Genomic DNA, 15420 nt, shown 5'->3' on the forward strand with positions numbered 1-15420 from the left:
CTCCGCCTCTGTTCATACTGATATTGCTACCCCCGGCCTCGATCCACCGAAGGGCGGCCGAGGGGTCTCTTCAACTAAGCTAGAGGAGCCTCACATAACAAGGCCGAACGGGCCGAGGGATTCCTACGCCTCCGGGATACGGATACCTCACCCGTCACCTTGGCACGGGGCAACTCATGCTTGGTAAAGCGGTTCAGATAATCAAACAGGCGAGACTTAGTGCTCGATAATGAGGAAAAAACACGGCTCCGTGCCGAAATTACATACACGTTCAGGCCTCGACAGCCACAATGAACGAACTCACTGGCATACGAGATGCCACTACCAACGGAACTCCGGTTCCCTCCTCCGCAGGTACGAACAACCCCCCTCCGAAGGGGAAGGCCTGCGGAGTAACTGAAGAACGATGGGCGGCTCGCTGCCGCCCGTTCCAACCGCGACGGCCACCACCCCTGCCCCAGACAGCGAAGCAGCTTAAGCAGCAGCTTTGGGGGAGGTGTCACGACAGAAGGGCTCCCCCCCGCTGAGGACGAGAACCAGCCATTCAGGCAGGGAGACGGGGACCCAGGGCCCCTAGCGCCCCGCATATCCTGGCATGGCTGGAGGAAGTCTCCGTGGGGCTCAAGGACGCCCTTCACCCCCGGGCGCAGGGGGAAGAAAGGGGCAGCCGACCCACGCGGAGGCGGCCCCCCGACTCGCCTCATCTTCCATCTTGGCCTGGATGACGAAAATCCTTGAGGCCGAGGGAAGAGTAGAGGCCGCGGCCTGGCCCGTTTTCCCCACCGTCGAACTAGAGGTCACCATCTTGGGTGACCGCCGGTGGCGGGGTGTGGCCAGGCTGCGTGATGAAAATCCTTGAAGCCGAACGATGGCTGAGAGGTACCAACTCCCATGGAGTTGTGTTCCTCCAACGAGGAGGCGGAAAGGCGGCGGATACCCCCCATCCGGGGGCTTGGAAGACGGGAAGACCCGACGCTTAAGGGAGGAAGAAGACATGGTTGCCTTACGAAAGGAGCCTCCCTCCTTTTAAAGGCAACTCCCCCTACGTGCGCCCCCAGGCGCCGCAGACCGAGTCTTCTCCAACACGCTCCAAGGCCCTCCCCTGCGACTCGGGGGCTGGGTCCCGCATGTCATGCAAGCCGGCTCAGGGCAGAAGAAGCCAAACCGCCGCGCATGGTGCGCACGACCGTCCAGCGGTTACAGGCGACCCCCCATTTTCGCCCAGACCAACGGGCAGAAGGGGCGAGCAGCCATGCAGGCGGCATGCAACCGCGCCAGATGGACGCGCTTCTCCGACTTCTGACACGCCAGCTTGGAACCCAGGCCCACGCGTCGAGCAATCGGCGCGCCAGTTGCTGCACGCAAGCAACCGCACCGCCACTTGTGCCACCATCGCGCCTCTTCGGTTGCGAAGCCTATGCCACGACTCGAGGCGACCCAACAGCGCCAGACTAGCGCGTCGGTCAAAGCGACCGAAAGTGGGCCGGCAGTAATAGCGGTGGCAGGCGGGCGGGCGCAGCGGTCACGTCGTCAGCCAGGCTCACGTCCCATCCTGAGACAGCAAGAGAGCCTCCTCTCACGGCGTGAAGACGGTGCACCCGTGACCCGTTCCTCGAACGGATCGCACGCGCGCAACGGCCGCCCCGCCAACCACTCGCCCCGTCGCATTAACTCCGCGGCGGGACACGCGGCGCCTCTGGTAGGAGGAGCGCGCGACGCTTCACCTTCGCCGTAACAACCGCATCAGAAAAGGTACGCCACGTCGTCCGATTTCGTATCCTTTTCCGTTTTCCTCTTTCTCTATCTCTTGCAACAGGGACCGGGAAAGGGGGATACCCCGAAAGGGATCCTTCTCCGCGAAGGAACCGGGCTCCGAGCCCCCCATTACTGATCAGGGGTTCGAAGGCTGGCCCCCCGAGGGTTCAACAGTCGCCTCAGATCGCGTGGGCCCGACACCCACTACTGGTCAGGGGTTCGAAGGCCAGCCCCCCGAAGGGCTCCATGGCCGCCTCAGGCTACTCGGGCTCCGCGCCCATTACTGATCAGGGGTTCGAAGGCTGGCCCCCGAAGGGTTCACAGTCGCCTCAGACACCGAGCGAGGGATGACCAGGGGTACGTTCGATACATAACCGAGGCTCGGGCTGCGCTCCCGAGGTACCCTAGGACATTTCCGAGACCAGCGGGAACGATCTTGTAACGGAATCCCATCGGAGGGAGGCATCGAGCCCTCGGACCCCGTCGCCAGGGGACCGGGTCCGGCAAATCACCCGCAGGTACTTTTGGGCGTGCCTCTGGGCCCCTAGCCGACCCCCAACGAACGGGGCACGGACGTCCACTCGGATTACCCGCTTGCAGCTCACCGGAGACACCATGTTCGGTGCCCATCGAGGGTAACATGGCGCACTCCCCCCCTCCTCCTTGCGGAAAGGCGACGTAGGGGCGTATGTAAAAAGACGAGTCTGTCCCTGATCGTCCTCTCGCCCTGTGCAGAGGCTCGGGGGCTGCTCTCGCAAAAACCGGCTCCGGCCAAATCGTTGACAGCGTCAACATACCAGCCCGAGAGCTTGGGCCCCGACCGTGCACCCGGGCTACGGCCAGTTCGCATGAGGGAACGACCAGACCAGCCGAAGCGTTAAGCGAAGTATTAAGACCTCGAAGGAGTGTAACCACTCCTCCGAGGCCTCGGGGGCTACACCCGGCGGGTGCGCTCGCGCGCACCCGCCGGAACGAAATGCAACCGAGAAAGGCTGGTCCCCTTGCAAAAAAGTGCGACAAAAGCCTCCAAGCGAGTGCTAACACTCCCTTCGAGGCTCGGGGGCTACTGTCGGGGACCATAATTAGGGGTACCCTCAAGGCGCCTAATTCTCAGCTGGTAACCCCCATCAGCATAAAGCTGCAAAGGCCTGATGGGCACGATTAAGTCAGGGATCAGTCCACACGAGTGACTCGATCACGCTTCACCCGAGCCTAGCCTCGGCCAAAGGCAGCCGACCTCGAGAGACTTCCGTCTCGCCCGAGGCCCCCTTTTTATGGCGGACACATCACCGGCTCGCCCAAGGCCTTGGCTTCGCTCAGAAGCAACCTTGACTAAATCACCACACCGACTGACCAAATTGCAGGGGCATTTAACGCAAAGGTGGCCTGACACCTCTATCCTGACACGCGCCCCCGTCAGAGCCGAGGTGACTGTCGTCACTCCACCGCTCCACTGGCCAGTCTGACAGAAGGACAGCGCCGCCTGCGCCACTCTGACTGCAGTGCCACTCGACAGAGTGAGTCTGACAGGCAATCAGGCCTTGCCAAAGGCGCCACGGCGAACTCCGCTCCGCCCGACCCCAGGGCTCGGACTCGGGCTAAGACCCGGAAGACGGCGAACTCCGCTCCGCCCGACCCCAGGGCTCGGACTCGGGCTAAGACCCAGAAGACGGCGAACTCCGCTCCGCCCGACCCCAGGGCTCGGACTCGGGCTAAGACCCGGAAGACGGCGAACTCCGCTCCGCCCGACCCCAGGGCTCGGACTCGGGCTAAGACCCGGAAGACGGCGAACTCCGCTCCGCCCGACCCCAGGGCTCGGACTCGGGCTAAGACCCGGAAGACGACGAAACTCCGCCTCGCCCGACCCCAGGGCTCGGACTCCGCCCTGGCCTCGGCCGAACGACTTCCGCCTCGCCCGACCCCTTGGCTCGGGCTCGGCCACGGCAACAGAAGGCAGACTCAACCTCGGCTTCGGAGGAAACCCCACGTCGCCCTGCCTAGGGCACAGAACGCCACGTCAACAGGAGGCGCCATCATCATCCCACCCCGAATCGACTCGGGTCACGGAGAACAAGACCGACGTCTCATCCGGCCAGCTCCGCCAGAGAGGCAATGATGGCGCTCCACAAGCTCTATGACGACGGCGGCCCCCAGCTCTCTTACGAAAGCAGGACAACGTCAGTAGGGACTCGACCGCTCCAACAGCTGTCCCTCCATCAGGCTCCGTCGCACCTCCGACAGCCACGACATCACGCCAGCAGGGTGCCCAGATCTCTCCGGCTGCCACATTGGCATGTACCTAGGGCGCTAGCTCTCCCTCCGCTAGACACGTAGCACTCTGCTACATCCCCATTGTACACCTGGATCCTCTCCTTACGACTATAAAAGGAAGGACCAGGGCCTTCTCAGAGAAGGTTGGCCGCGCGGGACCGAGGACGGGACAGGCGCTCTCTTGGGGCCGCTCGCTTCCCTCACCCGCGTGGACGCTTGTAACCCCCCTACTGCAAGCGCACCTGACCTGGGCGCGGGACGAACACGAAGGCCGCGGGACTTCCACCTCTCTCACGCTCGGCTCCGGCCACCTCGCCTCTCCCCCCTTCGCGCTCGCCCACGCGCTCGACCCATCTGGGCTGGGGCACGCAGCACACTCACTCGTCGGCTTAGGGACCCCCCTGTCTCGAAACGCCGACAGACGCATACCTCCACATTCATGTTGGGGAAAATCATCCTTCTTCATCTTTGGTCGACATGGCCCTAATACAATATAGGCCCTTCTAACTGCATCTTGGATATTAATAGAATAGCTTGAGATTGGAGTCCTCAATCCAGGATCATGCTCAATGCCATAAATATCAATATCATCACTATCGTTATCCTCACTCGATGTTGTCCCATTCAAGTGCACTGATTCAAAATCATCATTGTCTTCAGCATCTACTATTATTGGAGGTTCAGGCTCAACTCTCTCTTGTTCTGCGGGTGTTGCATTACTAGTTTCGGTCTGTCCTTGAAATATCACCAATTGCATCTCTCTTTCATTGGAAGATGGAGCAACAATATCCTTCTTTTTTGCAGCAGCTCTTGCTAAAAAAGCTCTCAAATCAGTGGTACCACTGCTCTTCCTCTTCATTTTTAAATCTGCAAATAAATCACAATACACTCAATTCAATGACTATTTTAAAACAAATTAAGATACACTCAATTCACAAATTAGTGAAACCATTAAACGGTCAAACCACTAAACCAGAACCAAGTAATCTGCCAGCAACAAGCGTACCGCGTAGCCTCTAGCCTGGCAATCCTGCAGGCCAACTGTCCAAGCGCAACAAGCCAAAAGGCAAGCAGGCTGCAAGGTGCAAGCGGCCAAGTGCTAGTGCAGACAGGCACTACCGCTGTACCGCAACAAGCCAGCAGGCAAGCTGGCTGGCTGGCTACGGTTGGATCGCTGGGCGCAGGGGGCAGGGCGATGGAGCCTTCAGCCTTGCCTGGACGGTGGACGCAGCCACGCAGGACGCACTCACGGCCTCACGCACGGCAAGCGGAAGCGGCGTCGCGGCGATGGCGCCTGGCGGCTAGAGACGGGATTGAGCCGTCAGACAGGCAGGCAGACGCAGAGTGGCAAACCTAATGGGCCAGATGGGCCGAGCACGTTATGGAAGGAAGGAAGAACAAAGCCTAAAACGAATTTGGGTCTACATACTCAGTATTCTTGTAGTTTTCAATATTTCAGACTACATATATACAGCATATACATATATATATATATTTTTTTACCAAAAATAATGGGTATTCAGCTGAATACGCTTGTACCAAAGTGGGCCCGCCCCTGCCTACATATTACCGTCGCGTTTGCTAAAGTAGGACAAACAACCCAATGAGCAATAAAAAAGGGTTGGACTCCTTTTTAACTCTTACCTTTTTAGCCTTTTGGTTGAGATAAAGTGGAATATTTGTTTAAAATCTAATATGTGGAGCATAAATTAACTTTGATATTATTTTTTTATAGATAGTAAATATGATTGTAGTTGATAATAATATCAGTTTTAACCCGCACTGGTACGTCAGTTCTGAGTGGTGGTTCGGATTCACTTTTTTTTTGCGGTTGGACATTCCAAATCATACAAATGTACGTAGTCAAATAAAATTGACACCAATGCAACAAAAACAAAAAGAAGTGAGATGACAACCATACTTTCTATACTACATACCAAAAAATAATCCTGTTGACGGAGCACCATTGCCATCATTTGTTGAGTTTCTTGCGCCTAGTGAGGCTTCACATAATCACATCCACCCAAATGAATGTTGGATATTTATGTGAGCAGACTAATTTAAATTTGAACCTGTCTACTGTGCTGTGAGATGAAACGAGTTTCTGGACAAGGTTACGTTGAAATCATAATAGGGTATTTGGTTTGAGGATTGAGCTAGTCCATCATTTTCTCCTCACTTTTTTTGTTTGGTTTATGAAATGGAATGTGTTGATCCATCAACATCCAATTCCTCATAGTTAGTTACTTAGTACTAATATAAGGAATGAGGTCATCCACCAATTTTGAGGAATGGATCTATAATGCACCATCTCATTTTGAACGGAGTGATTCCTCGAACCAAACACCCCCTAATAGTTTACCCTCTAATAGTTTAGGGCAAGTCATCGTTTCCATCAATTCAAGGTTTTTATCGTATCACAAGCTCTTGATTCCATTATGCAAATCAATAAAAATGTTCATGGATACGATGAAAAACAGTGAATATGAACCTACACACTGCTACACTAGTATGCTACCTAGTATTGAGAACAAAATTCTGTAGCTACACTTTGAACATCACCAATCAATGCTTCAATGAATTCAATGCCAAATGGCTGCATGATTAACCCCAAGCAAGCAGTGACGAGCAGTCTAGTTCAAGCACCTTCTTCAGTTTTCTTCTTTATTTTGAGGGCAGCACTGACGACATTTCCCCTTGTAATCATCCCAACCTTCAGGAATTAATGGAAATTAAGTTGTGTTTCAACACAAGAAGGAATTGTTAAGGTATTGAGAAGGAAGGATGGATCCACTCACTAATTTCCCCATGCTATCAACTACAGGTAGTCTCCGGTATTTAGTTTCAAGTAGCAACCTTGTAGCAGCATCAAGATTAGTATTTATACGCACCGCTAAAGGTGAAGAGGTCATTACATCACCAATGACCTTCCCATTAGTTTTGCTTAATATCCTCTGTAGCTCGTGGAATGTCTGTAGAACGGTGAGTATAAGTTAAAAAAAAGTCTATCACGAAGATACGAACAATAATTTGTTCATGAAAACAGCAAAAACTAATCAGATAAATAATCTGAATGTATAATAAACAATGGAGGAGGTTATCCTCATTTTAACAACTTGAAAGGTATAAGGTATAGTGTTTAACCCTGTTTTCAAGTCGGCGACTAGTCGTCCAGTCGGTCCTGGGAGCTCGACTTGGGGAGCCGGCTCGACTTTTCTAGCAAGTCGGGCGACTTGTCAACGACTGGAAATTCTCAGTCGACTAGTCGTCGACTTGGTCTAGCAAGTCGGCCGACTTGTGCCCGAGTTCAGCCCAAACAGCCAAAAGGCCCATTACACAACATATTTTCTTGATTTGGGAGAAAATGCAATTGATGAACTTGATTTGGGAGATATTTTGGGTATCTACTATCTAGTATCTATCTAGCTACAGCAGTAGCTTAGCTATCTAATGGAGCTTATTTCTTTCAAGTTTGAACTATATTTTCTTGCTATTTGTTTTTCAATTTGAACTATATGGCTGTTATGACTTATGAGCTATGTTTTCTGGTCGCTCGACCAACTAGTCGAACTGGGAGACCGACCAGCGACTAATCTCGATTAGTCGTCGACTAGGTCCGACTAATCGAGCTCTGGTCGACCTGGTAACCATTGAACATTTTGTCGTATCAGAAAATCCACCGGCAAGGTGCTGTTTGAACCTTTTAATCCCAGAAGGAACAACTTTCAAACAGAAAATACATTGGATGAAATCTTTCTTGGTAGGATCTGGCCACCATCCAAACTTCCAACCAGGATCTTGTGATTTGGCCTTTCTCTTTGAATCAGTTGCGTGTGCACGAACATCAGCAGGCAACTTTGCAATAGCCTTATCAACGAGAGCTGCAGAATCTGCAGCGGCTGAGGCTGATGATGCCGAAGCAAGAACTGTGTTATCCGCAACAGAAGATGGATTGCCGCTGCCCACAACTTGTGATTCTGGGAAGATCACCTCAACATTATCCTGACGGCGACGACCAAACTCTGTACAAGAATAAGGAATAAGGATGGACTGATGGACTGATGGAGTACAAGAATAAAAATTCAGAAGTCCAGTCCAGATTACAGAATGACACAGCAGACAACACATACAAGGATGAATGATTGAAGGATGAAGGATGAAGATTGAAGAACAGAACTACACAAAAGAATACCTCCAGAAGATGAACTCATGCCGACGAAAAAAACTGGATTCGCGTGTGCTGGAGATTGAAGGATGAAGGATGAAGTCTGGAGTCCGTCGGTGAACTGGATTCACGCGTGCTGGAAGCCTGGAACTCGAGATTGGATTCGCACGTGCTGGATTGGAAGTCTGGAGTGGAGCAGTGGACTTTGGAAGCCTGGATTCCAGAACAAGAACTCAAGAACAGCCGCCGAGCAAGTAGGGAATTAGGGAAAGGGAAATAAAGAGAAGACAGAACAGGCAGGCGGCTGGCGTTCCATCTTCAGTAGAGGCGGCTGGCGTTCCATCTTCAGTAGAGGCGGCTGGCGTGTGGCGTTTCAACTGCCTGTAGTCAGGCCACCCGCCAAAAAAGCCCACGAAGCCAGGAAATCAAAAAACCTAGGTCCTAAACCTAGTCGCCCAGAACCGGCTAATCGAGCGACTAATCGGCCCTAATCGTCGACTAGTCGGACGACCAGGGCGACCAGGTACTCTAGTCGAGTCGGCTGCCTAACCGAGCTCTGCTAACCGACTAGCCCGACTAATCGCGACTAATCGCGATTAGTCGGACGACTTGAAAACACAGCTTATGAGTTTATGACTTATCACTTATGTGGCTGATTTGGTTCAGTTTGAGGCTTCAAATGAGGTAAAACATGCTCTTTCTTCATATATAAATGCTATATTGTCTATATGAAGCCACTATATTGGCAAGTCGACGACTAGTCGGCTGACTTATCGACTAGTCACCAAGTCGGTACCTTGTCGACTCGACTCGACTTATCGACTTGAAAACCTTGGTGTTTAAGATAGACTAACAGATTGGGTATTCCTGAAGTACAAAAATGTGATTCAAACTGTACTGCAGAACACAGTAACTATAAAAAAAATGTGAAGGTCTGATGTAGTTAAAACATTTTGTTATACCTAGGACCTATTTTATCAACATATAAATTGCACTAAGAAGGTCAGCAAAATATAGCTGATGTAGAAAATATTATATTTTGAGATAGCATTAACTAGCCAGCATGAATGATAAAATTGTATACTCCAGGCTGTATAAACAATACCTTCCATGTGCTATCCACATCAGGAAACATGTTTGTACTTGTATCGGCCAATTCATTTCCTGAATCATGAGATAAATATCATAACTGACAGTGAATACCATGAGATAATATGCATACAACAATTGAATTTCAGAATAGAAGAAAAGTAATGGAAAAGATACAACATTCTGTACGAGTTGAAGTGATGTACAAATATACTGCATATGACAAGGTAGACAGTTGTATAATCGATAGCATGCATAACACTTGTTATGTGTGGTTATGAACAACATACGGCGTAATATAAGTTGCTTGTAAGAAACAGAATCCAAGTTCAAGGAAGAAATAAATACCTGACATCGAATCCAAAGCTAGGAGATCATAATCTGATACAACCCCAACCTGTGGAAGAAAATACTGGAAATATAATAGACATCATAGATATAACTTCGCTAAGTCGGTCTATGTTAGCAGGTCATAAGCCCTCATAAAGGAGGCAGGTTGTGATAGGCTTAGCGAGCCAACATTAAACCTAACCATACTAATGGGACAAAACCCAAAAAATCTATTGGGGCAACCCTCTAAGCGACGCGGCATATCAAAACCTGGTTATGGTGTTAAATGTGCAAAGGCTAGGTTGGCACTCCCTTGGTAACGCGCCATGCCATGATCTAGACATGATGTCAAGTGAACAAGGATCGATAGCCGCTTTCTTAGTGGCGCACTACATCGGCGCTTAGGTATAGTAAAAACTGAGCAAGAATCTTCCCATTATCGACAAATGTGAAGAGTAAGAAAGCTAGTCGAACTAACTAGGATCCGTTTGGGTAGTTGGAATGTAGGATCGCTTACAGATAAGTTAAAGGAGTTAGTTAAGAAAGCGACCAGAACATGTGTAAATATCTTATGCGTCCAAGAGACTAAATGGTAGGGTCAAAAGGCGAAGGGGGTGAACAATATAGGCTTTAATCTTTGGTGTACATTGATAGCTACAAATACAATTGGAGTTTTGATTGATAAGAACTTCAAGAATAGTATGGCATATGTTAGAAAGCAAGGAGATAGGGTTATCTTGGTCAAACTTACCGTGTGTGATTTGGTCTTGAACGTCATTAGTGTGTATGCCCTCCAAGTAGGACATGCTAAGAGTGCTAAGAGATTTTTCTGGAAAGACTTAGATGGCATGGTTAGATCTCGAACTACTAGTGAGAAGCTTTTCATAGGAGATCTCAATGGGCATGTAGGTACAAGTACAGGTTTTGAAGGGGTTCATGAAGGTTTTGGGTGTGGTAGTAGAAATCAGGATGGAGAGGAAGTCTTGGATTTTGTGGTAGCTTTTGAACCATTGATAGCCGACACTTTCTTTAGAAAGAGTGAATAGCATTTTGTAACCTATGTAGTGGCCAACACTCTAGTCAGATTGACTTTGTCCTCACAAGAAAAGAGGATAAACGAGCATGCTTGGATTGCAAGGTGACACCTAGAAAGTGTGTTCTCTCAACTTAAGCTTATGGAGTTATTTTTTTTCTCGAACGCGCAGGAGGACTGCACGTTATTATATTAAGAGAGGAAAAGGTCCAAGAGGACCAAAATACACTGCCCATAGGGCAAGCCAAATCACTAGACCAAAAAAGGAAAAAACCAGCCTAGACCCTACTAATAACAGCAGGAAGACCGAAACTTGCTAACTACTTAGCACCAGTCGTATCCCAGCAACTTAATTCATTCAGAAACAAACTTTTAGTTTCTTAAAATCACTAGCTTATGGAGTTATGGTAGCAGACTTTTAGTTTTAGGTGTGCGCCGGTAGGGATAAACAAGCCAAGATTGCGAGAATAAAGTGCAGACGTCAGAAGTCTTCAACGAAAGGGTCATCAAAGAGGGCACTTGAAAAGAAAAAGAGACGCAAACAATATGTCAAAAAGATGGCAACCTACATTAGGAAGATGGTCTCAAAGGTGTGTGGAGCAACTAAAGCGAGTGGATTTGAAGCTAAAGATACTTGATAGTGGAACGAGAAAGAATAAAGGGCTATTAAGTAGAAGGAATGATAAAGATGTATGTACCACGACAAGAGTGTGGACAACATAGAGGAGTACAAGGTGGCAAAGAAAACCGCAAAGCGAGTTTTAAGTGTCACAAAGGATAGGGTGTACGAGGATCTTTATCGAAGTTTTAGTACAAAGGAAGGAGAGAAGGCTATATATAGGATGGCCAATGTTCGTGAGAGAAAGACAGGGGACTTCAATCGAGCTAAGTGCATTAAAGATGAAATGGGGCACCTCTTGGTGAACAAGGATGAGATTAGACATAGATGGCGGAGTATTTTGACCAATTATTCAATGTGGAGAATGGGAACACAACCTTTTAGTTGGATGGCTCATTTGATGACACCAATAATCACTTTGTGCATAGGATCCAAGAATCCGAGGTTAGAGAAGCATTGAAAAGGATGAAATGGGTTAAGACAGTAGACCTTGATGGTACTTCAATCGAGACATGGAGATGCCTTGGGAACATAGCTTTACTATGACTAACCAAATAGTCCAACCATATCTTCTAGTCAAACTCTTACGAGTGAAGAAGTATATTGGTACCAATCTACAAGAACAAGGGAGATATTCAAAGTTGTATCCATTATCGAAAAATTAAGAGGGTGTTTGGTTTGAGGAATCACTCCATCCAAATTTAGGTGGTGCATCATAAGTTCATTCCTCAAATTTGGTGGGATGACTCCATTCCTCATATTAGTACTAACTAACTATGAGGAATGAGGTGGTGATGGATCAACTCATTCCATTTCACAAACCAAACAAAAATAGTGAGGAGTGAGAGATGATGGACTAGCCCATTCCTTAAACAAAACACCCCATAAGTTGATGAGCCTCACTATGAAGCTATGAGAGAGAGTTATCAAGCACCGTCTAGAGGAATAACGAGGATCTCTATGATCCAATTTGGTTAATAAGACAAGTGATGGAGCAGTATAGCAAGCAAAAAAAGGACCTACATATGGTTTGCACCAAATTGGAGAAGGCTTATGACAAAATACCAAGAAATCTCATATAGTGGGCTTTGGACAAACATAAAGTTTCAACAAAGTACATTAGGCTCACCAAGGACATGTACAATAATGTTGTGACTAGTGTTCAAATAAGAGATGGGGACACATATGACTTCCTAGTTAGATTAATACTACATCAAGGATCAACTTTGAACCCTTATCTTTTTGCCTTGGTGATAAATGAGGTCATAAATAACATACAAAATGATATATCTCCTTGGTGTATGCTTTTTGTGGACGATGTAGTGCTAGTTGATAAAAGCCAAATAGGAGTAAATAGGAAACTGAAGTTATAGCAAAAAAATTCTAGAATCCAAAGATTGTATACTCAGTAGAACTAAAACCGAATACATGAGATGTGACTTTAGCACTACTACACATAAGGAATGAGATCTTAGTTTGGAAGATCAAGAAGTGCCTACTATTTAGGATGAATGGTACAGAGAAATGGGGATATTAATGAAGATGTTAGCTATAAAATCAAAGTAGGGTGGAGAAAGTGGTGCCAAACATCTGGCGTTCTATGTGACAAGATTGTACCATAGAAACTAAGACATGTTTTCTAGGATGGGGATAAAACCCGCTATGTTGTATGGTGCAAAATGGTGGCCTACAAAAAGAAGTCATGTTCAGACAAGTATTGAGGAAATGTGTATGTTGCGTTGATTTTATGTCCATATAAAAAGAGATCGAGTTTGAAACGATGATACCACCAATTGAAAAAAGCTTGTCTAACACCGATTGGTATGATTTGGACATATTCAATGAAGACGCCAAAGGCACAAATGCGTAGTGGGAATCTAATGCAATAATAATAGGAAGAAAGGCATGGGAAGGTTGACATAAAAAGAGGAAGTAAAGGAGATTTGAAAAAATAGAATATACACAAAAATTTAGCCTTGAATATAAGGGACTGGGAAACGGTTATCCACGTACCTGAACTTTGAACTTTGATTTTTTTCTGTTAGGTTTCAACTCTAGTCTACTCAAACTTGCTTGAAACTAAAAGTCTTTATTGTTGTTAGATCACTTTGATTTGTTCGTAGATGTAATAGTCAAAGCTAACGAAGCACTATTCAGCTAAGACGAGTAAGGACTAAAAAATACACGACAATAGTAGAAAAAAATACGATAAACTAACCAAGTTCCAGTCATCGTCAACCACAGGGAAGCCAGAGATCCTGTGTTGCACCAGCAGCTCCAGGGCTGTGCACAAGGGAACAACAGAAGTTAGTAACTCGGGAAACTAGGAAGCAAGTGAAGACATGAGTCAGGCTATAAGAACAGGTACCTTGGTCAACTGGTGTAGTAGGTTGGACAACATGGAGATTGTCCCTTCTTGTCATGAAGTCACCAACCGTGTAATTGCTATGCTGAACAAGGAGGTAGATATTAATGGCTAAAACGATAGATTTGATACCACAGAAAGTTTTCCTCGACAGATTAGTAGATATATACGTAAGTGCTTGCTGAAGGAGCAATTTCGATGTCACGAATGTGGATTGCACAAAAATGAAAATTTACCTCTGGAGCTTCAAATTTAGGACATGAAACATTGTCCTGCTAATATTGTGAAAACTATACATATATAGTGATGCTAGACGATAGTGGTTATTTGACTATATTCTAAGCAGTAATATTTGGACAATCTAAGAAGCTAAGAAGGGACCTGAACATTGGCTGCTAGTGATGCTTGTTTTGGGAGAAAAGGAGTCCAAGTTGGAAGAATTTTGGTAAGAAAGGAAGGAAGCGCTTGGTATACTATATACCAACAATAACGGGGTGTTTAGTTTCTAAGAACTAATTTTTAGTACCTCCTAAAAATTAGTCACTAGAAACCCAACAGTAAAGAACTCAATCCAACGGAGACGGGAAAAAATGAAGGTAAACAGAAAGCGATAGCCGTCACCATGGACGAGGCCTCCCTTTAAAAATATCTTTGTAAAAAGAGTAGTGTTGGACTTGGACGTTAGTGGTTGTAGGGCATCAGAATTTATAATGAGGTTGTTTCAGCAATAACGACTGTTAATTCAGCCGCCTTACAACAGCGCACGTCAAGCCATAGTACGAACTGATTACAAAACGTTCCTGAACAGATGGCAACATCGTCACTCATATAAATCTCTGAGTTGCAAGTCGCCGCACAACAAACGGAACGTTACTTAGAAGGCGCTGCATAGTAAACAGCAGCAGCAGCAGAACTGCAAAAGGGAAATGGGGGGTTATTGTTTCAGCAACAGCATGTTTGCTTTCGGTTCGATTTTGAAAGGGCAGGTACTGATCGTGATCTAAATAAGGGCGGATACCAAAGATAGCATCCGTTTCTTCGTAACCAACGAGCGAATTTTCAAGGCCTCCAAACGGTAAGAAAACAATAAGGAAGAAAGAGTCATGCGAAACTGAAATGAAAAGGGAAAAGAGATCGATAGCCGTCCTCACCCCGGAGATGCCTCCCGCAGCCGGCGCGGCGGCTGCGGCGGAGCGCGCGCGGACGGACCTGCACGACGACGCCCGGCTGCTCGGGACAACCTGGCGCTGGAACGCGGACTTGGAAGAGCGGGAGCGCGACAGAGCGGCGGCGAGGTTGGCGTCGGCGGATACCAGCAGCCTAATGTCCATGGCGCCACCGCGCGTTCGCCTAGAGGGCAGGGGGAGGAGACTCGAGAGGAAGAGGAGGTGCTTGGATGGCTGATGAGCGATGGTTGCAGCCTAGTGATGAGAGGCCGCCGTTTGATTGGCTGGCTATATAGCTTAGCTAAGCCTAGCTAGGTGGGGAAGCAAAAGCAATCGTGTTGGAGGGATGGGGAATGGGGATGGAGCGAAAGCAGAAGCCTACCCTTGATTTGGTAGGAATTTTGTGAGAAAAAAGGAGAGGTTCTGAGTAAAAGAGGACACGAGAGGTAGACACTAGGCTATTCCATTTTCTTGCTTCTCAAGCAGGTGCAATGGGGTTTCCGGAAGACAGAATCTTTATAGCAATATATAGGGTTCAGTCTTCTCTTAATTTAATTTCAAGGTGTTTGATTTTCTGACTAAAATTTAGACAGAAGTTTAAATGTTAATTATGAATGTTAAACATTG

The 15420-nt window shown here is 47.8% G+C and overlaps 1 protein-coding gene across 2 annotated transcripts; it reads right to left on the reverse strand.

Annotated features, from left to right (window-relative positions):
- Positions 1 to 6380: 6380 nt before the first annotated feature.
- LOC100281050 (cystathionin beta synthase protein) lies at positions 6381 to 15218 on the reverse strand. Of its 2 annotated transcripts, none has more exons than XM_035964780.1 (7): positions 14779 to 15218; positions 13631 to 13712; positions 13481 to 13545; positions 9629 to 9677; positions 9297 to 9355; positions 6918 to 6998; positions 6381 to 6739 (listed from the first exon to the last, which is right to left on the reverse strand). In XM_035964780.1, exons 1-7 carry the CDS (start codon positions 14956 to 14958, stop codon positions 6665 to 6667), a joined length of 591 nt encoding a protein of 196 aa, XP_035820673.1. In that variant the 5' UTR covers positions 14959 to 15218; the 3' UTR covers positions 6381 to 6664. The 2 variants fall into 2 exon arrangements, with proteins under 2 accessions (XP_035820673.1, NP_001147441.2); NM_001153969.3 differs by having other exon boundaries at positions 6433 to 6739; positions 6825 to 6998; positions 14779 to 15040.
- Between the last annotated feature and the right edge of the window lie 202 nt (positions 15219 to 15420).

The sequence above is a fragment of the Zea mays genome, chromosome 2 (genome assembly GCF_902167145.1).
Source record: "Zea mays cultivar B73 chromosome 2, Zm-B73-REFERENCE-NAM-5.0, whole genome shotgun sequence".
Lineage (NCBI taxonomy): Eukaryota > Viridiplantae > Streptophyta > Magnoliopsida > Poales > Poaceae > Zea > Zea mays.